The sequence below is a fragment of the Xiphophorus maculatus genome, chromosome 14 (genome assembly GCF_002775205.1).
Source record: "Xiphophorus maculatus strain JP 163 A chromosome 14, X_maculatus-5.0-male, whole genome shotgun sequence".
Lineage (NCBI taxonomy): Eukaryota > Metazoa > Chordata > Actinopteri > Cyprinodontiformes > Poeciliidae > Xiphophorus > Xiphophorus maculatus.
This window is the reverse complement of record NC_036456.1, coordinates 13,458,213-13,485,301: the sequence shown is the minus strand read 5'-3', so window position 1 is coordinate 13,485,301 and position 27,089 is coordinate 13,458,213. Positions and strand designations below refer to the sequence as shown.

The following is a 27,089-nucleotide window of genomic DNA, read 5'->3' as shown; positions in this document are numbered from 1 at the left end:
GCTGCTTCAACCACAACCACAGCAGGTCCAACCACAGCAGTAACAACCACAACCACTGCTACTCAAAGAACAACTACGGCAGCTCCAACCACAACCACGACGGCTCCAACCACAACCACTGCTGCTTCAACAACTACGGCACCTCCAACGACAACACCTGCTCCAACCACCACAACAGCTACACCAACCACAGCTACAGCTGTTACAACCACAACCACAGAAGCTCCAACCACATCCACAGTCGCTCCAACTACAACAACAGTGTCTCCAACCACAACCACAGCTGCTCCACCAACAACCACAGAAGCTCCAACCACAACCACAGTGGCTCCGACCACAACCACAGCAGCTCCATCCACAACAACAACAGATCCAAGTAAAACAACAGTGTCTCCAACCACAACCACAGCAGCTCCAACCACAGCAGTAACAACCACAACCACTGCTACTCCAACAACAACTATGGCAGCTCCAACAACAACCACGACGGCTCCAACCACAACCACTGCTGCTCCAACAACATCTACGGCAGCTCCAACAACAACAACACCTACTCCAACCACAGCAACACCTGCTCCAACCACAACCACAACGGCTCCAACTACAACCACAGCTGCTCCATCCACAACAACAGCAGCTCCAACCACAACAACAGCTGTTCCAACCACAACAACAGCTGCTCCAACTACAACAACAGCGGCTCCAACAACATCATCACCTGCTCCAACCACAAGATCAGTGGCCCCAACTACAACTACAGCTGTTCCAACTACAACCACAGAGGCTCCAACCACAACAACAGCTGCTTCAACCACAACCACAGCAGGTCCAACCACAGCAGTAACAACCACAACCACTGCTACTCAAAGAACAACTACGGCAGCTCCAGCCACAACCACAGCCACTCCAACCACAACCACTGCTGCTTCAACAACTACGGCACCTCCAACGACAACACCTGCTCCAACCACCACAACAGCTTCACCAACCACAGCTACAGCTGTTACAACAACAACCACAGAAGCTCCAACCACAACCACAGTGGCTCCGACCACAACCACAGCAGCTCCATCCACAACAACAACAGATCCAAGTAAAACAACACTGTCTCCAACCACAACCACAGCAGCTCCAACCACAGCAGTAACAACCACAACTGCTCCTCCAACCACAACCACAGCTGCCCAAACCACAACCACAGCTGCTCCAACTACAACCACAGAGGCTCCAACTACACTTGCTCCAACCATAACTACAGCTGCTCCAACTACAACTACAGCTGCTCCAACTACAACCACAGAGGCTCTAACCACAACCACAGTGGCTCCAACCACCATCACAGGTGCTGCAACCACAACCACAGTGGCTTCAACCACCACCACAGGTGCTCCGACCACAACTACAACTGCTCCAACCACGACAACAGCTGCCCCAACGACAACCACAACCACAGCTGCTCCAACCACCAGCACAACAGCTCCAATCACAACCACAGCTGCTCCAACCACAACCACAATGGCTCCAACCACAACAACAGTGGCTCCAACCACAACAACAGCTGTTCCAACCACAACCACAGATGCTCCAACCACAACAACAGCGGCTCAAACCACAACCACAGCAGCTCCGACCACAACAACAGCTGCTCCGACCAAAACCAAATCCTCTCCAACCACAACCACAGCCGCTCCAACCACAACCACAACAGCTACAACCACAACCACAGCCGCTCCAACCACAACAACAGCTGCTACAACCACGTCCACAGCTGCTACAACCACAGCCACAGTTGTTTCAACCACAACAGCAGCTGCTACAACCACAACCACAGCAGCTCCAACCACAACAACAACTTTTCCAACCACAACAACAGGCGCTCCAACCACAACAGCTGTAACCACAACAACAGCGGCTCCAACCACAACCACAGCTGCTCCAACCACAACAACAACTGCTCCAACCACAACCACAACGGCTCCAACTACAACCACAGCTGCTCCAACCACAACCACAGCGGCTCCAACCACAACCACAGCGGCTCCAACCACAACAACAGCTGCTCCAACCACGACAACAGCTGCCCCAACGACAACCACAACAACAGCTGCTCCAACCACAACCACAACAGCTCCAATCACAACCACAGCTGCTCCAACCACAACCACAATGGCTCCAACCACAACAACAGCGGCTCCAACCACAACAACAACAGCTACAACCACAACAACAGCGGCTCCAACCACAACCAGCGATGCTCCGACCACAACCACAGCAGCTCCAACCACAACAACAGTTGCTCCAACCACAACAACAGCAGCTCCAACCACAACAACAGCAGCTCCAACTACAACCACAGCTTCTCCAACCACAACCACAGCGGCTCCAACCACAACCACAGCCGCTGCAACCACAACTGTAGCAGCTCCAGCATTAATAAAACAACTGACTTTTAAGTCTGATGAAGTATTCACCTCTGATTTGGGAGACCCATCATCATCAGGATTCCAAACACGCTCTGGACATATAATGAATCGAGTATGTTTACATTTCTTACTTCCAAAACAGTGTTCATTGTAATTTTTATAAAAATGAATTCTGCTTCATAAATTAATATCTTTTTATATGAATATAAATATTTTGTGTATCTCTTCAACTTGAAGATGTGAGTTAAGTTTTATTCTAAATTTAAAAAATACATATGTATCTTATAAATATTATAAAATGTATTGCTTACCTAGAATGTAGTCTTAATTTTCCTCAAACATCACAACATATACTTTCATTCTTTTTCATTTAGAGGAGTATGTAGAATTTCTATTGAAATCAATACAACAAAATATATTAATTGTAATAATGTTTATATCTAGTGATATCCAGAAAAACATTTTTTAAAATTGTACACTTAACATTCTTATTTTCTCCACGTAGCTTGACCCACTTTTCAGAAGAGCTTTCCCCTCATTCCAAAAGACTGGAGCCATGAGATTCAGGTAATTTCTTTGTAGTTTGCTCAAGAAATTATAAACTTTTGTAGGAAGGCACTTGTAGACAATAACTAATTATGCTCATACATTTGCAGGGCTGGATCAATTATCAACTCTGTGGACCTTGAATTTCAGTCATCATCTTCTCCTAATGATACACTAATTAAAGACATTTTGGTTAATGAGGCTCCAAACATCAGGGAATTCAACGTACTAGCAGACACGGTTGCTATTAGTGACCCAGGTAAGAGGAATAAACTAATTTAAGAAAATTGAGAGTATGTTGAGAACAGCTTAGAAGAACGGAATTCTTTTTTAGTTCTTCTATGCTGTGCACATTTGGTAAATACAATAAATATAACAGCACATACAACAACCACAGCAGATCCAACTACAACCACAGTGTCTCCAACCACAACCACAGCAGCTCCATCTACAACCACAGCTTCTCCAACTACAACCACATCGGCTCCAGCCGCAACCACAGCGACTGCAACGACAACTGAAGCTACTCCATCTACAACCACAGAGGCTCCAACTACAGTGGCTCCAACCACAACCACTGCTGCTCCAACTACCACTACAGATGCTCCAACCACAACCACAGCTGCTCCAACCACAACCACAGGGGCTCCAACCACAACAACAGCTGGATCAACTACAACCACATCGGCTCCAACCACAACCACAGTTCCTCCAACTACATCCACAGCGGCTCCAACCACAACCACAGCTGCTCCAACCACAACCACAACTGCTCCAACCACAGTGACAGCTACTCCAACTACAACTACAGGTGCTCCAGCCACAACCACAGAAGCTCCAACCACTACCACAACAGTTCCAACCACAACCACAGCTGCTCCAACAACAACCACAGCTGCCCAAACCACAACCACAGCTGCTCCAACTACAACCACAGAGGCTCCAACTACACTTGCTCCAACCATAACTACAGCTGCTCCAACTACAACTACAGCTGCTCCAACTACAACCACAGAGGCTCTTACCACAACCACAGTGGCTCCAACAACATCCACTGTGGCTCCAACCCCAACCACAACCACAGCCGCTCCATCCACAACCACTGCTGCTCCAACAACAACATCACCTGCTCCAACCACAAGATCAGTGGCCCCAACTACAACTACAGTTGTTCCAACTACAACAACAGAGGCTCCAACCACAACAACAGCTGCTTCAACCACAACCACAGCAGGTCCAACCACAGCAGTAACAACCACAACCACTGCTACTCAAACAACAACTACGGCAGCTCCAACCACAACCACGACGGCTCCAACCACAGCCACTCCAACCACAACCACTGCTGCTTCAACAACTAAGGCACCTCCAACGACAACACCTGCTCCAACCACCACAACAGCTTCACCAACCACAGCGACAGCTGTTACAACCACAACCACAGAAGCTCCAACCACATCCACAGTCGCTCCAACTACAACAACAGTGTCTCCAACCACAACCACAACCACAGCTGCTCCAATAACAACTACGGCAGTTTCAACAACAACAACACCTGCTTCAACCACAACTACAGCTGCTCCAACTACAACCACAGAGGCTCTAACCACCACCACAGGTGCTCCGACCACAACCACAGTGGCTACAACCACCACCACAGGTGCTCCGACCACAACCACAGCTGCTCCACCTACAACTAAAGATGCTCCAACCACAACCACAGAGGCTCCAACTACAGTGGCTACAACCACAACCACTGCTGCTACAACTACCACTACAGATGCTCAAACTACAATCACAGAGGCTCCAACCACAACCACAGCTGCTCCAACCACAACCACAAGGGCTCCAACCACAACAACAGATGGATCAACTACAACCACATCGGCTCCAGCCACAACCACAGTTCCTCCAACTACATCCACAGCGGCTCCAACCACAACCACAGCTGCTCCAACCACAACCACAACTGCTCCAACGACAACCACAGTGGCTCCAACCACAGTGACAGCTACTCCAACTACAACTACAGTTGCTCCAGCCACAACCCCAGAAGCTCCAACCACTACCACAACAGCTCCAACCACAACCACAGCTGCTCCAACAACAACCACAGATTCTCCTACAACAACCTCAGAGGCTCCGACCACAACAACAGCTGCTCCAACAACAACCACAGCTGCCCAAACCACAACCACAGCTGCTCCAACTACAACCACAGAGGCTCCAACTACACTTGCTCCAACCATAACTACAGCTGCTCCAACTACAACTACAGCTGCTCCAACTACAACCACAGAGGCTCTAACCACAACCACAGTGGCTCCAACCACATCCACTGTGGCTCCAACCCCAACCACAACCACAGCCGCTCCATCCACAACCACTGCTGCTCCAACAACATCACCTGCTCCAACCACAAGATCAGTGGCCCCAACTACAACTACAGTTGTTCCAACTACAACCACAGAGGCTCCAACCACAACAACAGCTGCTTCAACCACAACCACAGCAGGTCCAACCACAGCAGTAACAACCACAACCACTGCTACTCAAACAACAACTACGGCAGCTCCAACCACAACCACGACGGCTCCAACCACAACCACAGCCACTCCAACCACAACCACTGCTGCTTCAACAACTACGGCACCTCCAACGACAACACCTGCTCCAACCACCACAACAGCTTCACCAACCACAGCGACAGCTGTTACAACCACAACCACAGAAGCTCCAACCACATCCACAGTCGCTCCAACTACAACAACAGTGTCTCCAACCACAACCACAACCACAGCTGCTCCAACAACAACTACGGCAGTTTCAACAACAACAACACCTGCTTCAACCACAACTACAGCTGCTCCAACTACAACCACAGAGGCTCTAACCACCACCACACGTGCTCCGACCACAACCACAGTGGCTACAACCACCACCACAGGTGCTCCGACCACAACCACAGCTGCTCCAACCACAACAACAGCTGGATCAACTACAACCACATCGGCTCCAGCCACAACCACAGTTCCTCCAACTACATCCACAGCGGCTCCAACCACAACCACAGCCGCTCCATCCACAACCACTGCTGCTCCAACAACATCACCTGCTCCAACCACAAGATCAGTGGCCCCAACTACAACTACAGCTTTTCCAACTACAACCACAGAGGCTCCAACCACAACAACAGCTGCTTCAACCACAACCACAGCAGGTCCAACCACAGCAGTAACAACCACAACCACTGCTACTCAAAGAACAACTACGGCAGCTCCAACCACAACCACAGCCACTCCAACCACAACCACTGCTGCTTCAACAACTACGGCACCTCCAACGACAACACCTGCTCCAAACACCACAACAGCTTCACCAACCACAGCTACAGCTGTTACAACCACAACCACAGAAGCTCCAACCACATCCACAGTCGCCCCAACTACAACAACAGTGTCTCCAACCACAACCACAACCACAGCTGCTCCAACAACAACCACAGCTGCCCAAACCACAACCACAGCTGCTCCAACTACAACCACAGAGGCTCCAACTACACTTGCTCCAACCATAACTACAGCTGCTCCAACTACAACTACAGCTGCTCCAACTACAACCACAGAGGCTCTAACCACAACCACAGTGGCTCCAACCACATCCACTGTGGCTCCAACCCCAACCACAACCACAGCCGCTCCATCCACAACCACTGCTGCTCCAACAACAACATCACCTGCTCCAACCACAAGATCAGTGGCCCCAACTACAACTACAGCTTTTCCAACTACAACCACAGAGGCTCCAACCACAACAACAGCTGCTTCAACCACAACCACAGCAGGTCCAACCACAGCAGTAACAACCACAACCACTGCTACTCAAAGAACAACTACGGCAGCTCCAACCACAACCACGACGGCTCCAACCACAACCACAGCCACTCCAACCACAACCACTGCTGCTTCAACAACTACGGCACCTCCAACGACAACACCTGCTCCAAACACCACAACAGCTTCACCAACCACAGCTACAGCTGTTACAACCACAACCACAGAAGCTCCAACCACATCCACAGTCGCCCCAACTACAACAACAGTGTCTCCAACCACAACCACAACCACAGCTGCTCCAACAACAACTACGGCAGTTCCAACAACAACAACACCTGCTTCAACCACAACTACAGCTGCTCCAACTACAACCACAGAGGCTCTAACCACAACCACATTGGCTCCAACCACCACCACAGGTGCTCCGACCACAACCACAGTGGCTACAACCACCACCACAGGTGCTCCGACCACAACCACAGCTGCTCCACCTACAACTAAAGATGCTCCAACTACAACCACAGCTGGTCCAACCACAACCACCGCTGCTCCAACCACAACGACGCCAACTACAACCACTGCTGCTTCAACAACTGCGGCACCTCCAACGACAACACCTGCTCCAACCACCACAACAGCTTCACCAACCACAGCTACAGCTGTTACAACCACAACCACAGAATCTCGAACCACATCCACAGTCGCTCCAACTACAACAACAGTGTCTCCAACCACAACCACAGCTGCTCCAACAACAACCACAGAAGCTCCAACCACAACCACAGTGGCTCCAACCACAACAACAGCGGCTCAAACCACAACCACAGCAGCTCCGACCACAACAACAGCTGCTCTGACCACAGCCACAGCCGCTCCAACCACAACCACAACAGCTACAACCACAAACACAGCCGCTCCAACCACAACAACAGCTGCTACAACCACATCCACAGCTGCTACAACCACATCCCCAGCTGCTACAACCACAACCACAGATGCTACAACCACAACAGCAGCTGCTACAACCACAACCACAGCAGCTCCAACCACAACAACAACTTTTCCAACCACAACCACAGCTGCATCAACTACAACTACAGCTACTCCAACCACAACCACAGCGCCTCCAACCACAACAACAGCTGCTCCAACCACAACCACAGCGGCTCCAACCACAACAACAGCAGATCCAACCACAACAACAGCGGTTCCATCCACAACAACAGCAGCTCCAACCACAACAACAGCTTCACCAACCACAGCTACAGCTGTTACAACCACAACCACAGAAGCTCCAACCACATCCACAGTCGCCCCAACTACAACAACAGTGTCTCCAACCACAACCACAACCACAGCTGCTCCAACAACAACTACGGCAGTTCCAACAACAACAACACCTGCTTCAACCACAACTACAGCTGCTCCAACTACAACCACAGAGGCTCTAACCACAACCACATTGGCTCCAACCACCACCACAGGTGCTCCGACCACAACCACAGTGGCTACAACCACCACCACAGGTGCTCCGACCACAACCACAGCTGCTCCACCTACAACTAAAGATGCTCCAACTACAACCACAGCTGGTCCAACCACAACCACCGCTGCTCCAACCACAACGACGCCAACTACAACCACTGCTGCTTCAACAACTGCGGCACCTCCAACGACAACACCTGCTCCAACCACCACAACAGCTTCACCAACCACAGCTACAGCTGTTACAACCACAACCACAGAATCTCGAACCACATCCACAGTCGCTCCAACTACAACAACAGTGTCTCCAACCACAACCACAGCTGCTCCAACAACAACCACAGAAGCTCCAACCACAACCACAGTGGCTCCAACCACAACAACAGCGGCTCAAACCACAACCACAGCAGCTCCGACCACAACAACAGCTGCTCTGACCACAGCCACAGCCGCTCCAACCACAACCACAACAGCTACAACCACAAACACAGCCGCTCCAACCACAACAACAGCTGCTACAACCACATCCACAGCTGCTACAACCACATCCCCAGCTGCTACAACCACAACCACAGATGCTACAACCACAACAGCAGCTGCTACAACCACAACCACAGCAGCTCCAACCACAACAACAACTTTTCCAACCACAGCTGCATCAACTACAACTACAGCTACTCCAACCACAACCACAGCGCCTCCAACCACAACAACAGCTGCTCCAACCACAACCACAGCGGCTCCAACCACAACAACAGCAGATCCAACCACAACAACAGCGGTTCCATCCACAACAACAGCAGCTCCAACCACAACAACAGCTGCTCCAACCACAACAACAGCTGCTCCAACTACAACGGCTCCAACCACAACCACAGTTGCTCCAACCACAACCACAACGGCTCCAACTACAACCACAGCTGCTCCATCCACAACCACAACGGCTCCAACCACAACCACAGCGGCTCCAACCACAACAACAGCGGTTCCATCCACAACAACAGCAGCTCCAACCACAACAACAGCTGCTCCAACCACAACAACAGCTGCTCCAACCACAACAACAGCTGCTCCAACTATAACAACAGCGGCTCCAACCACAACCACAACGGCTCCAACCACAACCACAGTTACTCCAACCACAACGGCTCCAACTGCAACCACAGCTTCTCCAACCACAGTGGCTCTAACCACAACCACAGCTGCTCCACCTACAACTAAAGATGCTCCAACTACAACCACAGAGGCTCCAACTACAGTGGCTACAACCACAACCACTGTTGCTCCAACTACAACTACAGATGCTCAAACTACAACCACAGAGGCTCCAACCACAGCTGCTACAACCACAACTACAGGTGCTCCAACCACAACAACAGCTGGATCAACTACAACAACATCGGCTCCAACCACAACCACAGTTCCTCTAACTACATCCACTGTGGCTCCAAGCACAACCACAGTGGCTCAAACTACATGGGCTCCAACCAACACTAAAGCTGCTTCAACTACAACTACAGCTTCTCCAACTACAACAACAGAGCCTCCAACCACAACCACAGTGGCTCCAACCACATCCACTGTGGCTCCAACCACAACCACCGTGGTTCCAACCACAACCACAGCAGCTCTAACAACAACCACATCTGCTCCAACCACAACCACAGCAGTACAAACCACGACAGCTGCTCCAACCACAACCACAGCAGCTACAACCACAACCACAGCGGCTCCAACTACAACCACAGAGGCTCCAACTACAATCACAACAGCTCCAACCACAACCACCACTGCTCCAACTACAACTCCAACCACAACCATGGAAGCTCCAACCACAACCACAGTGGCCCCAACCAGAACCACATCGGCTCCAACCACAACCACAGAGGCTCCAACTACACTTGCTCCAACCATAACTACAGCTGCTCCAACTACAACTACAGCTGATCCAACTACAACCACAGAGGCTCTAACCACAACCACAGTGGCTCCAACCACATCCACTGCTGCTCCAACAACAACATCACCTGCTCCAACCACAAGATCAGTGGCTCCAACTACAACCACAGCTGTTCCAACTACAACCACAGAGGCTCCAACCACAACAACAGCTGCTTCAACCACAACAACTGCTTCACCAACCACAACCACAGCTGCTCCAACCACAACCACAGCGGGTCCAACTACAGCAGTAACAACCACAACTACTGCTACTCCAACAACAACTACGGCAGCTCCAACCACAACCACGATGGCTCCAACCACAACCACGACGGCTCCAACCACAACCACATCCACTCCAACCACAACCACTGCTGCTTCAACAACTACGGCACCTCCAACGACAACAGCTTCACCAACCACAACTACAGCTGTTACAACCACAACCACAGAAGCTCCAACCACATCCACAGTTGCTCCAACCACAACAACAGTGTCTCCAACCACAACCACAGCTGCTCCAACAACAACCTCAGAAGCTCTAACCACAACCACAGTGGCTCCGACCACAACCACAGCGACGCCAACTACAACCACAGAGGCTCTAACCTCAACCACAGTGGCTCCAACCACATCCACTGTGGCTCCAACCCCAACCACAAACACAGCCGCTCCAACCACAACCACTGCTGCTCCAATTACAACATCACCTGCTCCAACCACAAGATCAGTGGCTCCAACTACAACTACAGCTGTTCCAACTACAACCACAAAGGCTCCAACCACAACCACAGCAGGTCCAACCACAGCAGTAACAACCACAACCACTGCTACTCCAACAACAACTACAGCAGCTCCAACCACGACGACTCCAACCACAACCACTGCTGCTTCAACAACTACAGCACCTCCAACGACAACACCTGCTCCAACCACCACAACAGCTTCACCAACCACAGCTACAGCTGTTACAACCAGAACCACAGAATCTCCAGCCACATCCACAGTCGCTCCAACTACAACAACAGTGACTCCAACCACAACCACAGCTGCTCCAACAACAACCACAGAAGTTCCAACCACAACCACAGTGGCTCCAACCACAACCACAGCGGCTCCAACCACAACCACTGTTGCTCCAACAACATCTACGGCAGCTCCAACAACAACAACACCTACTCCAACCACAGCAACACCTGCTCCAACTGCAACAATAGAAGCTCCAACCACAACTACAGGTGGGCCAACTACAACTACAGCAGCTCTGACCACAACAACAGCAGCCCCAATCACAACTACAGGTGCTCCAACCACAACAACAGCTGCACCAACTACAGCAACAGCAGCTCCAACCACAACCACTGCTGCTCCAACAACAACCACAGCAGCTCCAACCACAACTACAGCTGCTCCAACCACAACAACACCTGCTCCAACCACAACTACTGTGGCTCAAACAACAACAGCTTCCCCAACCACATCCACAGTTGCCCAAACCACAACATCAGCTGCTCCAACCGCAACCACAGCATATATAACAGTTTCTACAACCGCAACAACTACCGTTAGCACAACTGAAATGAAAAAGGTTGTACGCCGAATGACCTTTAGGTCTCCTGATGACACATTTTCCAGCGATCTTGAAATTGATTCTTCAGTTGCTTTCAGCCAACGGTCCCAAATTTTGTGGAATCGTGTAAGTTTTATTTTCTTAATCTTCCCATCATTTGTAAGTTTTTTTTAAAATTCAGATAACACATTTTATTCTATATTATTTTTATAGCAGTAGTTCATTGTGTTAGATTCCTGGTACTATCATCTTGGAGCAGTAAGTCCCTACTTTACAATCAGATCGGCAACAGTACCCTAATTCAGTAAGAATAAGCAAGTATATACAATTGATAAATGGATTGAAATGATCTTTTAACGCATGAGTGTCAAGCTCATTCTATTGTTGGGCCACTTCAAGATCTTAAATATTCTCAAAGGGCCGGTAATGGCGAAATGTATTGATAAAACTACCCATTAACTAACTATTACTGAGTTATACCTTTCTCAGTATATCATGAGTATGTCTTAAAATTAAATATTTAACATATTTTCAGAGTGTAATTTGATACAACGCAAAAAACGTATTTGATTATTATGGCCCTATAATGCAGGGGTGTCCAAAGTGTGGCCTTGGGGCCGTTTGTGGTCCTTGGACTGAGTTTGAACACACCAAAGCAGTTTGAGAATGACAGAAATTTGGCCCATCCAAATTGACTATTGATTTTTAAACCAGGACAAATGTATTACTATCATAATTTTCTCATAATGGAAAAAGTTAGGAACAACAAAAGTGTTTGTCTTTTTAAAACCAAGCTTTTATTATAAATAGAAAAATGGTTATCCAGATTTTTACTGACTTTACTGCACCTCAAATCAACTGTTATCGAATTTACTAATTTGGCTTATTATAGCAAGCAATTTAAAAAGGTGACCCTAAATTATGATCTTATAACTGAAAATAAATTTGTTGTACTGAGCCAAAAAGAATTTCATAACAAGATACACTTTTTTCATATAGCTACCTTGCAAAATCCTTTTTATGTTTGGAATCTACAATGAAAAACCTCCCTTTTCTTAAAAAAAAAAAGGTTGGATTGCTTTACTTGCTTTATTTTAAGATTCATTCTCTTTTTTTGGCCGTACTCTACAGTCTTGAGGGCCGGATAAATAGTTGCGGCAGGAGCTGTTTAAAGTATGTGGCGATATGGACTTCAGCTTCATTCATTCATCAATAGTGTCATAAAAATATACAAAGAATTTTCAACACTTCAATTGAAATCAGTTTCAGTTGAAACTGATTTCAATTGATAATGCATTGTTTTTATGTTTTTATTGCTTTAAATTCTGAGTTATAACATTGTAAAACAGAGAGCAAGTAATTAATTTCACATCATTTCTTTCCAGCTTCATCCCCTCTACAAACAAGCATTTTCGTCATTCTGGAGAATGATTATTGTCTCATTCAGGTACTGAAATATAAAAAAAAACACATTTACTCCTTCTAAATGAGACTTTTGTATAAATGAGATTTTGTCTCTCGATATTTGCAGAAGAGGATCAGTTATCAACACGCTGGACCTCGAATTTCAAGCAACAGGTGTTCCTAGTAATCTAGAAATCGAAAATGTTTTAATCAATGAGGCAGGAAACATAACTGAATTCACGGTGGAAACATCATCGGTTGCTGTTGAAGACTATGGTAAGGAAAGTAATAAACATCCATAAAAACTGTAATTCCAAAATTAGAGGAATATCCATGAAAGTAAGGATATCCAAGAATTTTTTTTTATTTTCAGAATTATATGAAACTGCATAACTAATATTTCTGTAAAACTGTAACCACAGTATCGACAACCACGTTTGCACCAACGACAACAGCTGCTCCAACCACAATAGTTTCTCCGACCACAACCACAGCTGCTCCAAGCACAACAACTCCTGGTCCAACTACAACCACAACTTCTACAACTACAACCACAGCGGCTCCAACAACAACCACTGCTGCTCCAACCACAACAACAGCAGCTCCAACTACAACCACAGCGGCTGCAACCACAACAGTTGCTCCAACCACAACCACAGCAGCTCCGACGACAACAACAGTTGCTCCAACCACAACAACAGCAGCTCCAACTACAACCACAGCGGCTGCAACCACAACAGCTTCTCCAACCACAACCACAGCAGCTCCAACTACAACAGCTGCACCAACCACAACCACAGCAGCTCCATCCAAAACCACAGCTGCTCCAACCACAACAACAATTCCTTCAACCACAACAGCTGCACCAACCACAACCACAGCAGCTCCAACCACAACCACAGTAGCTCTGACAACAACAGCAACTCTGACAACAACCACAGCAACTCCATCCATTACCACAGCTGCTCCAACAACAAATACAGCTGCTCAAACCACAACAATTCCTTCAACCACAACAGCTGCACCAACCACAACCACAGCAACTCCAACAACAACGACAGCTGCTCCAACCACAACAACAGAGACACCAACCACAACAACAGCAGCTCCAACAACAACCACAGCAGCTCCGACCACAACAACAGTTGCTCCAACCACAACAACAGTAGCTCCAACGACAACAACAGTTGCTCCAACCACAACCACAGCTGCTGCAACCACAACAGCTTCTCCAACCACAACCACAGCAGCTCCAACAACAGCAGCTTCTCCAACCACAACAACAGTGTCTCCAACCACAACCACAGCTTCTCCAACCACAACAATTCCTTCAACCACAACAGCTGCACCAACCACAACCACAGCAGCTCCAACCACAACAACAGAAGCTCTAACCACAACTAGAGTACCTCCAACCACAACAACAGAGACACCAACCACAACAACAGCAGCTCCAACAACAACAACAATTCCTTCAAACACAACAGCTGCACCAACCACAACCACAGCAGCTCCAACCACAACAACAAAAGCTCTAACCACAACTACAGTACCTAAAACCACAACAACAGAGACACCAACCACAACAACAGCAGCTCCAACCACAACCACAGCTGCTGCAACCACAACAGGTTCTCCAACCACAACCACAGCAGCTCCAACCACAACCACAGCAGCTCCAACCACAACAACAGAAACTCTAACCACAACTACAGTACCTCCAACCACAACAACAATTCCTTCAACCACAACAGCTGCACCAACCACAACAACAAAAGCTATAACCACAACCACAGCAGCTGCAACCACAACAGGTTCTCCAACCACAACAACAGAGACACCAACCACAACAACAGCAGCTCCAACAACAACAACAATTCCTTCAAACACAACAGCTGCACCAACCACAACCACAGCAGCTCCAACCACAACAACAAAAGCTCTAACCACAACTACAGTACCTAAAACCACAACAACAGAGACACCAACCACAACAACAGCAGCTCCAACCACAACCACAGCTGCTGCAACCACAACAGGTTCTCCAACCACAACCACAGCAGCTCCAACCACAACCACAGCAGCTCCAACCACAACAACAGAAACTCTAACCACAACTACAGTACCTCCAACCACAACAACAATTCCTTCAACCACAACAGCTGCACCAACCACAACAACAAAAGCTATAACCACAACCACAGCAGCTGCAACCACAACAGGTTCTCCAACCACAACAACAGAGACACCAACCACAACAACAGCAGCTCCAACAACAACAACAATTCCTTCAACCACAACAGCTGCACCAACCACAACCACAGCAGCTCCAACCACAACAACAAAAGCTCTAACCACAACTACAGTACCTAAAACCACAACAACAGAGACACCAACCACAACAACAGCAGCTCCAACCACAACCACAGCTGCTGCAACCACAACAGGTTCTCCAACCACAACCACAGCAGCTCCAACCACAACCACAGCAGCTCCAACCACAACAACAGAAGCTCTAACCACAACTACAGTACCTCCAACCACAACAACAATTACTTCAACCACAACAGCTGCACCAACCACAACCACAGCAGCTCCAACCACAACAACAAAAGCTATAACCACAACCACAGCAGCTGCAACCACAACAGGTTCTCCAACCACAACCACAGCAGCTCCAACCACAACAACAATTCCTTCAACCACAGCAGCGGCACCAACCACAACCACAGCAGCTCCAACCACAACAACAGAAGCTCTAACCACAACTACAGTACCTCCAACCACAACAACAGAGACACCAACCACAACAACAGCAGCTCCAACCACAACAGCAATTCCTTCAACCACAACAGCTGCACCAACCACAACCACAGCTGCTCCAACCACAACAATTACTTCAACCACAACAGCTGCACCAACCACAACCACAGCAGCTCCAACCACATCAACAAAAGCTCTAACCACAACTACAGTACCTCCAACCACAACAAAAGAGACACCAACCACAACCACAGCTGCTGCAACCACAACAGGTTCTCCAACCACAACCACAGCAGCTCCAACCACAACAACAATTCCTTCAACCACAACAGCTGCACCAACCACAACCACAGCAGCTCCAACCACAACCACAGCTGCTGCAACCACAACAGGTTCTCCAACCACAACCACAGCAGCTCCAACCACAACAACAATTCCTTCAAACACAACAGCTGCACCAACCACAACCACAGCAGTTCCAACCACAACAACAATTCCTTCAACCACAACAGCGGCACCAACCACAACCACAGCAGCTCCAACCACAACAACAGAAGCTCTAACCACAACTACAGTACCTCCAACCACAACAACAGAGACACCAACCACAACAACAGCAGCTCCAACCACAACAGCAATTCCTTCAACCACAACAGCTGCACCAACCACAACCACAGCTGCTCCAACCACAACAACAATTACTTCAACCACAACAGCTGCACCAACCACAACCACAGCAGCTCCATCCACAACAACAAAAGCTCTAACCACAACTACAGTACCTCCAACCACAACAACAGAGACACCAACCACAGCAACAGCAGCTCCAACAACAACCACAGCAGCTGCAACCACAACAGTTTCTCCAACCACAACAACAGTAGCTTCAACCACAACAACAGTAGCTCCAACCACAACCACAGCTGCTCCAACCACAACAACAATTCTTTCAACTACAACGGCTGCTCCAACCACAACAACAGTAGCTCTGACGACAACAACAGTTGCTCCAACCACAACCACAGCTGCTGCAACCACAACAGCTTCTCCAACCACAACCACCGCAGCTCCAACAACAGCAGCTTCTCCAACCACAACAACAGCGTCTCCAACCACAACCACAGCTTCTCCAACCACAACAATTCCTTCAACCACAACAGCTGCACCAACCACAACCACAGCAGCTCCAACCACAACCACAGCTGCTCCAACCACAACAACAATTACTTCAACCACAACAGTTGCACCAACCACAACCACAGTAGCTCCAACCACAACAACAAAAGCTCTAACCACAACTACAGTACCTAAAACCACAACAACAGAGACACCAACCACAACAACAGCAGCTCCAACCACAACCACAGCTGCTGCAACCACAACAGGTTCTCCAACCACAACCACAGCAGCTCCAACCACAACAACAATTCCTTCAACCACAACAGCTGCACAAACCACAACCACAGCAGTTCCAACCACAACAACAATTCCTTCAACCACAACAGCGGCACCAACCACAACCACAGCAGCTCCAACCACAACAACAGAAGCTCTAACCACAACTACAGTACCTCCAACCACAACAACAATTACTCCAACCACAACAGCTGCACCAACCACAACCACAGCAGCTCCAACCACAACAACAAAAGCTATAACCACAACCACAGCAGCTGCAACCACAACAGGTTCTCCAACCACAACCACAGCAGCTCCAACCACAACAACAATTCTTTCAACCACAGCAGCGGCACCAACCACAGCCACAGCAGCTCCAACCACAACAACAGAAGCTCGAACCACAACTACAGTACCTCCAACCACAACAACAGAGACACCAACCACAACAACAGCAGCTCCAACCACAACAGCAATTCCTTCAACCACAACAGCTGCACCAACCACAACCACAACTGCTCCGACCACAACAGCTTCTCCAGCCACAACTACAGTACCTCCAACCACAACAGCTTCTCCGACCACAACAACAGTTTCTCCAACCTCAACTACTGTACCTCCAACCACAACAGCAACTTCAACCACAACCACAGCTGCTCCAACCACAGCAACATCTGCTCCGACCACAACCACAGTTGCTCCAACCACAACAACAGCAGCTTCGACAACAACAACAGCAACTCCTACCACCACCACAGCTGCTCCATCCACAACCACAACTGCTCCGGCCACAACAACAGAGGCACCAATCACAACTACAGTGTCTCCAACCACAACCACAGCTACTCCAACTACAACCACAGTGGCTCCAACCACAACCTCAGCGGCTTCAACCACAACAACAGTTTCTCCAAATACAGCAACAGAGACACCAACCACAACTACAGCAGCTCCAACCACAACCACAGTGGCTCTAACTACAACCATAGTTTTTCCAACAACAACTACAACTGCTCCAACTACAATCACAGTGGCTCAAACCACAACCACTGCAGCTCCAACCACAACAACAGTTTCTCCAACTACAACAACAGAGACACCAACCGCAACTACAGCTGCTCCGACCACAACAGTTGCTCTAACCACAACAACAGTAACTCCCACCACAACCACAGCTGCTCCAACTACAACCACAGTGGCTCAAACCACAACTACTGCAGCTCCAAACACAACCACAGCAACTCCAACCACAACCACAGAAGCTACTACTAAAACCACAGTTTCTCCATCGACAACCACACCAGGTCCAACCACAAGCACAGCTTTTCCAACTACAACAACAGCTGCTCCAACTACAACTACAGCCGCTCCAACTACAGCCACAGTGGCTCCAACCACAACCACAGCTGCTCCAACCACAACACCTGCACCAACCACGACAACATCTGCTCCAACAACAACTGCATCTATAACAATTTCTACAACAGCAGCAACTACCGTTAGCACAAATGAGATGAGAGTTGTCCGCCGGATGAACTTTAGGTCTCCTACTGATACCTTTACCAACAATCTTGAAATCAATTCTTCAGATTCTTTCAGCCAACGATCCCAGCTTTTGTGGAATCGTGTAAGTTTTATTCTCTTGATATCCTAATTTTTTCTATGTTTTTTTTTTTGATCAGACAAAATTATACTGTCTTACAATGGTATAGCAGTAGTCCTCCTTATTATTATCTTGTAGCAATAAAATCCTGCTTTAGATTCCAGGTAGGAAACAGAACCCTATTTTATCAAGACTAAAGAAAATATACACAATTTTTAGATGGATTAAAACACTATTTAAAGATGAGGGAAATTTGGAACTGAGTTTTATTGCCAAAAAAATATTGTAATAAGAAAATACAATGATCTTTTACCACTCAAATATTTTATTTGATTGTATTAATTACATAGCTTCTCAATGTTTTGAAGTAAGATGAGTCATGATAATGTATTGTTTTATCCTGTAAAAGTAGTGTATTTATGTTTTTACTAATTCAAATTCTGAGTTATAATATTGTAAAACAGAGAGCAAGTAATTGATTTCACATCATTTCTTTGCAGCTTCATCCCCTCTACAAACAAGCATTTAGGTCATTCTTGGGAATGATTATTATCTCATTCAGGTACTGACATAGAAAAAAAAACACATTTACTTCTTCTAAATGAGCCTTTTGTATGAATGAGTTCTTGTTTTTCTATATTTGCAGAAGAGGATCAGTTATCAACACGCTGGACCTCGAATTTCAAGCAACAGAGGTTCCTAGTTATCAAGCAATCGAAAATGTTTTAATCAATGAGGCAGGAAACATAACTGAATTCTCGGTGGAAGCGTCATCGGTTATTGTTGGAGACTTAGGTAAGCAAAGTAAAAAACATCCATAAAAAATGTAATTCTGTACATTACCAAAACTACTGAAATTTTGAGTGATGCCATACTGCTTTACTAATGCTCATATCAAACTACAACCACAGTTCCTTTAACAACAACAGCTGCACCAACAACAAACACGACTGATCCAACCACAAAAGAGGCACCAACCACAACCACAGTACCTCCAACAACAACAACAGAGACAACAAGCACAACTACAGCTGCTCCGACCACAACAACACTTGCTCCGACGACAACAACAGCAACTCCAGCAACAACCACAGATGCACCAACCACAACCAAAGCAGCTCCAACCACAACCACAGCTGCTCCAACCTCAACAACAGTTGCTCCAACCACAACAACAGTAGCTCCGACGACAACCACGGCTGCTCCAACCACAACTTTAGCTCCAACCACAACAACAGAGACACCAACCACAGCAACAGCAGCTCCAACCACAACCACAGCGGCTGCAACCACAAAAGTTACTCCAACCACAACCATCGCAGTTCTAACCACAACCACAGCAGCTCCAACCACAACAACAGTTGCTCCAACCACAACAACAAAAGCTCTAACCACAACTACAGTACCTCCAACCACAACAACAAAGACACCAACCACAACAACAGCAGCTCCAACCACAACCACAGCGGCTGCAACCACAACCACAGCAGCTCCGACCACAACAACAGTTGCTCCAACCACAACCTCAGCTGCTGCAACCACAACAGCTTCTCAAACCACAACCACAGCACCTCCAACCACAACCACAGCTGCTCCAATCACAACAACAATTCCTTCAACCACAACAGTTGCACCAACCACAACCACAGCTGCTGCAACCACAACAACAATTCCATCAACCACAACAGCAGCGCCAACCACAACCACAGCTGCTCCACCCACAACAACAATTCATTCAACCACAACAGTTGCACCAACCACAACTACAGCAGCTCCAACCACAACAACAGAAGCTCTAACCACAACTACAGTAGCTCCAACCACAACAACAGAGACACCAACCACAACAACAGCAGCTCTAACCACAACCACAGCGACTGCAACCACAACACTTGCTCCAACCACAACCACAGCAGCTCCAACCACAACAACAGTAGCTCCAACGACAACAACAGATGCTCCAACCACAACAACAATTCCTTCAACCACAACAGCTGCACCAACCACAACCACAGCTGCTCCAACCAAAACAACAATTCCTTCAACCACAACAGCTGCTCCAACCACAACCACAGCATCTCCGACCACAACAGTTGCTCTAACCACAACTACAATAGCTCCAACCACAACAACAGAGACACCAACCACAACAACAGCAGCTCCAACCACAACAGTTGCTCCAACCACAACAACTGTACCTCCGACGACAACAACAGTTGCTCCAACCACAACCACAGCTGCTGCAACCACAACAGCTTCTTCAACCACAACCACAGTACCTCCGACCACAACAACAGTTGCTCCAACCACAACAATAATTCCTTCAACCACATCAGCTGCACCAACCACAACCACAGCAGCTCCAACCACAACAACAGAAGCTCTAACCACAACTACAGTAGCTCCAACCACAACAACAGCAGCTCCAACCACATCCACAGCGGCTGCAACCACAACAGTTGCTCCAACCACAACCACAGCAGCTCCGACCACAACCACAGCTGCTCCAACCACAACAACAATTCCTTTAACCACAACAGCTGCACCGACCACAACCACAGCAGCTGCAACCACAACAACAGAAGCTCTAACCACAACAACAGCAGCTACAACCACAACCACAGCTGCTGCAACAACAACAGCTTCTCCAACAACAACAGCTGCTCCAACCACAACAACAGTTCCTTCAACCACAACAGTTGCACCAACCACAACCACAGCAGCTCCAACCACAGGTGCTCCAACCACAACCACAGCTGCTCCAACCACAACATCAATTCCTTCAACCACAACAACAATTCCTTCAACCACAACAGCTGCACCAACCACAACCACAGCAGCTCCAACCACAGGTGCTCCAACCACAACCACAGCTGCTCCAACCACAACAACAATTCCTTCAACCACAACAGCTGCACTATCCACATCCACAGCAGCTCCAACCACAACCACAGCGGCTGCAACCACAACAGCTTCTTCAACCACAACCACAGTACCTCCGACCACAACACCAGTTGCTCCAACCACAACAATAATTCCTTCAACCACATCAGCTGCACCAACCACAACCACAGCAGCTCCAACCACAACAACAGAAGCTCTAACCACAACTACAGTAGCTCCAACCACAACAACAGCAGCTCCAACCACATCCACAGCGGCTGCAACCACAACAGTTGCTCCAACCACAACCACAGCAGCTCCAACCACAACCACAGCTGCTCCAACCACAACAACAATTCCTTTAACCACAACAGCTGCACCGACCACAACCACAGCAGCTGCAACCACAACAACAGAAGCTCTAACCACAACAACAGCAGCTACAACCACAACCACAGCTGCTGCAACAACAACAGCTTCTCCAACCACAACAACAGTTCCTTCAACCACAACAGCTGCACCAACCACAACCACAGCAGCTCCAACCACAGGTGCTCCAACCACAACCACAGCTGCTCCAACCACAACATCAATTCCTTCAACCACAACATCAATTCCTTCAACCACAACAGCTGCACCAACCACAACCACAGCAGCTCCAACCACAGGTGCTCCAACCACAACCACAGCTGCTCCAACCACAACATCAATTCCTTCAACCACAACAACAATTCCTTCAACCACAACAGCTGCACTATCCACATCCACAGCAGCTCCAACCACAACCACAGCGGCTGCAACCACAACACTTGCTCCAACCACAACCACAGCAGCTCCAACCACAACAACAGTAGCTCCGACGACAACAACAGTTGCTCCAACCACAACCACAGTTGCTCCAACCACAACAACAATTCCTTCAACCACAACAGTTGCACCAACCACAACCACAGCTGCGGCAACCACAACAACAGAAGCTCTAACCACAACAACAGCAGCTACAACCACAACCACAGCTGCTGCAACAACAACAGCTTCTCCAACAACAACAGCTGCTCCAACCACAACAACAGTTCCTTCAACCACAACAGTTGCACCAACCACAACCACAGCAGCTCCAACCACAGGTGCTCCAACCACAACCACAGCTGCTCCAACCACAACATCAATTCCTTCAACCACAACAACAATTCCTTCAACCACAACAGCTGCACCAACCACAACCACAGCAGCTCCAACCACAGGTGCTCCAACCACAACCACAGCTGCTCCAACCACAACAACAATTCCTTCAACCACAACAGCTGCACTATCCACATCCACAGCAGCTCCAACCACAACTACAGCGGCTGCAACCACAACAGCTTCTTCAACCACAACCACAGTACCTCCGACCACAACACCAGTTGCTCCAACCACAACAATAATTCCTTCAACCACATCAGCTGCACCAACCACAACCACAGCAGCTCCAACCACAACAACAGAAGCTCTAACCACAACTACAGTAGCTCCAACCACAACAACAGCAGCTCCAACCACATCCACAGCGGCTGCAACCACAACAGTTGCTCCAACCACAACCACAGCAGCTCCAACCACAACCACAGCAGCTGCAACCACAACAACAGAAGCTCTAACCACAACAACAGCAGCTACAACCACAACCACAGCTGCTGCAACAACAACAGCTTCTCCAACAACAACAGCTGCTCCAACCACAACAACAGTTCCTTCAACCACAACAGCTGCACCAACCACAACCACAGCAGCTCCAACCACAGGCGCTCCAACCACAACCACAGCTGCTCCAACCACAACATCAATTCCTTCAACCACAACATCAATTCCTTCAACCACAACAGCTGCACCAACCACAACCACAGCAGCTCCAACCACAGGTGCTCCAACCACAACCACAGCTGCTCCAACCACAACATCAATTCCTTCAACCACAACAACAATTCCTTCAACCACAACAGCTGCACTATCCACATCCACAGCAGCTCCAACCACAACCACAGCGGCTGCCACCACAACACTTGCTCCAACCACAACCACAGCAGCTCCAACCACAACAACAGTAGCTCCGACGACAACAACAGTTGCTCCAACCACAACCACAGTTGCTCCAACCACAACAACAATTCCTTCAACCACAACAGTTGCACCAACCACAACCACAGCTGCTGCAACCACAACAACAATTCCATCAACCACAACAGCAGCGCCAACCACAACCACAGCTGCTCCACCCACAACAACAATTCATTCAACCACAACAGTTGCACCAACCACAACCACAGCAGCTCCAACCACAACAACAGAAGCTCTAACCACAACTACAGTAGCTCCAACCACAACAACAGAGACACCAACCACAACAACAGCAGCTCTAACCACAACCACAGCGACTGCAACCACAACACTTGCTCCAACCACAACCACAGCAGCTCCAACCACAACAACAGTAGCTCCGACGACAACAACAGATGCTCCAACCACAACAACAATTCCTTCAACCACAACAGCTGCACTAACCACAACCACAGCTGCTCCAACCAAAACAACAATTCCTTCAACCACAACAGCTGCACCAACCACAACCACAGCAGCTCCAACCACAACAACAGAAGCTCTAACCACAACTACAGTAGCTCCAACCACAACAACAGAGACACCAACCACAACAACAGCAGCTCCAACCACAACCACAGCGGCTGCAACCACAACACTTGCTCCAACCACAACCACAGCAGCTCCAACCACAACAACAGTAGCTCCGACGACAACAACAGTTGCTCCAACCACAACCACAGTTGCTCCAACCACAACAACAATTGCTTCAACCACAACAGCTGCACTAACCACAACCACAGCAGCTCCAACCACAACCACAGCTGCTCCAACCAAAACAACAATTCCTTCAACCACAACAGCTGCACCAACCACAACCACAGCAGCTCCAACCACAACAACAGAAGCTCTAACCACAACTACAGTAGCTCCAACCACAACAACAGAGACACGAACCACAGGTGCTCCAACCACAACCACAGCAGCTCCAACCACAACATCAATTCCTTCAACCACAACAGCTGCACTAACCACAACCACAGCAGCTCCAACCACAACCACAGCGGCTGCAACCACAACACTTGCTCCAACCACAACCACAGCAGCTCCAACCACAACCACAGTTCCTTCAACCACAACAGCTGCACCAACCACAACCACAGCAGCTCCAACCACAGGCGCTCCAACCACAACCACAGCTGCTCCAACCACAACATCAATTCCTTCAACCACAACATCAATTCCTTCAACCACAACAGCTGCACCAACCAAAACAACAATTCCTTCAACCACAACAGCTGCACCAACCACAACCACAGCAGCTCCAACCACAACAACAGAAGCTCTAACCACAACTACAGTAGCTCCAACCACAACAACAGAGACACCAACCACAACAACAGCAGCTCCAACCACAACCACAGCGGCTGCAACCACAACACTTGCTCCAACCACAACCACAGCAGCTCCAACCACAACAACAGTAGCTCCGACGACAACAACAGTTGCTCCAACCACAACCACAGTTGCTCCAACCACAACAACAATTGCTTCAACCACAACAGCTGCACTAACCACAACCACAGCAGCTCCAACCACAACCACAGCTGCTCCAACCAAAACAACAATTCCTTCAACCACAACAGCTGCACCAACCACAACCACAGCAGCTCCAACCACAACAACAGAAGCTCTAACCACAACTACAGTAGCTCCAACCACAACAACAGAGACACGAACCACAGGTGCTCCAACCACAACCACAGCAGCTCCAACCACAACATCAATTCCTTCAACCACAACAGCTGCACTAACCACAACCACAGCAGCTCCAACCACAACCACAGCGGCTGCAACCACAACACTTGCTCCAACCACAACCACAGCAGCTCCAACCACAACCACAGCTGCTCCAACCAAAACAACAATTCCTTCAACCACAACAGCTGCACCAACCACAACCACAGCAGCTCCAACCACAACAACAGAAGCTCTAACCACAACTACAATAGCTCCAACCACAACCACAGAGACACCAACCACAACAACAACAGCTCCAACCACAACAACAGTTGCTCCAACCACAACAACTGTACCTCCGACGACAACAACAGTTGCTCCAACCACAACCACAGCGGCTGCAACCACAACAGCTTCTCCAACCACAACCACAGTACCTCCGACCACAACAACAGTTGCTCCAACCACAACAATAATTCCTTCAACCACAATAGCTGCACCAACCACAACCACAGCAGCTCCAACCACAACAACAGAAGCTCTAACCACAACTACAGTAGCTCCAACCACAACAGTTGCTCCAACCACAACAACAGAAGCTCTAACCACAACAACAGCAGCTACAACCACAACCACAGCTGCTGCAACCACAACAGCTTCTCCAACCACAACCACAGCAGCTTCAACCACAACAACAATAGCTCTGACGACAACAGTTGCTCCAACCACAACAGTTGCTCCAACCACAACCACAGCAGCTCCGACCACAACCACAGCTGCTCCAACAACAACAATTCCTTCAACCACAACAGCTGCACCGACCACAACCACAGCAGCTCCAACCACAACAACAGAAGCTCTAACCACAACAACAGCAGCTCCAACCACAACCACAGCATCTCCGACCACAACAGTTGCTCTAACCACAACTACAATAGCTCCAACCACAACCACAGAGACACCAACCACAACAACAGCTGCACCAACCACAACCACAGCAGCTCCGACCACAACATCAATTCCTTCAACCACAACAACAATTCCTTCAACCACAACAGCTGCACTAACCACAACCACAGCAGCTCCAACCACAACCACAGCGGCTGCAACCACAACTACAGTAGCTCCAAACACAACAACAGAGACACCAACCACAACAACAGCAGCTCCAACCACAACCACAGCTGCTGCAACCACAACAGCTTCTCCAACCACAACTACAGTACCTCCAACCACAACAACAGAGACACCAACCACAACAACAGCAGTTCCAACCACAACAACAATTCCTTCAACCACAACAGCTGCACCAACCACAACCACAGCAGCTCCAACCACAACCACAGCTGCTCCAACCACTACAACAATTCGTTCAACCACAACAGCTGCACCGACCACAACCACAGCAGCTCCAACCACAA

General features: G+C 48.5%; 3 protein-coding genes and 1 long non-coding RNA gene across 4 annotated transcripts; all 4 read left to right on the top strand.

The window, feature by feature from the left end:
* Positions 1-1,572: 1,572 nt before the first annotated feature.
* LOC111611071 (mucin-2-like) lies at positions 1,573-9,787 on the top strand (the record flags this gene model as incomplete). The annotated part of the gene is made up of 10 exons (XM_023346693.1): positions 1,573-2,370; positions 2,929-2,990; positions 4,006-4,136; positions 4,201-4,706; positions 4,773-4,912; positions 5,959-6,101; positions 6,187-6,902; positions 7,051-7,072; positions 7,288-8,137; positions 9,670-9,787. Coding segments are annotated over 10 exons (3,486 nt in total), but the record flags the coding sequence as incomplete, so codon positions are not given.
* LOC111611113 lies at positions 2,449-3,110 on the top strand. The gene is made up of 3 exons (XR_002753888.1): positions 2,449-2,535; positions 2,929-2,990; positions 3,080-3,110. It is a non-coding gene; the product is annotated as an uncharacterized LOC111611113 (long non-coding RNA).
* A 5,063-nt stretch (positions 9,788-14,850) lies between the features above and the next one.
* On the top strand, positions 14,851-22,510 carry LOC111611070 (mucin-5AC-like; the record flags this gene model as incomplete). The annotated part of the gene is made up of 4 exons (XM_023346692.1): positions 14,851-15,321; positions 17,764-18,603; positions 21,518-21,741; positions 22,036-22,510. Coding segments are annotated over 4 exons (2,010 nt in total), but the record flags the coding sequence as incomplete, so codon positions are not given.
* A 993-nt stretch (positions 22,511-23,503) lies between these two features.
* On the top strand, positions 23,504-24,967 carry LOC111611112 (mucin-5AC-like; the record flags this gene model as incomplete). Its single annotated transcript, XM_023346757.1, has 1 exon — positions 23,504-24,967. A coding segment is annotated over one exon (1,464 nt), but the record flags the coding sequence as incomplete, so codon positions are not given.
* Positions 24,968-27,089: the final 2,122 nt, after the last annotated feature.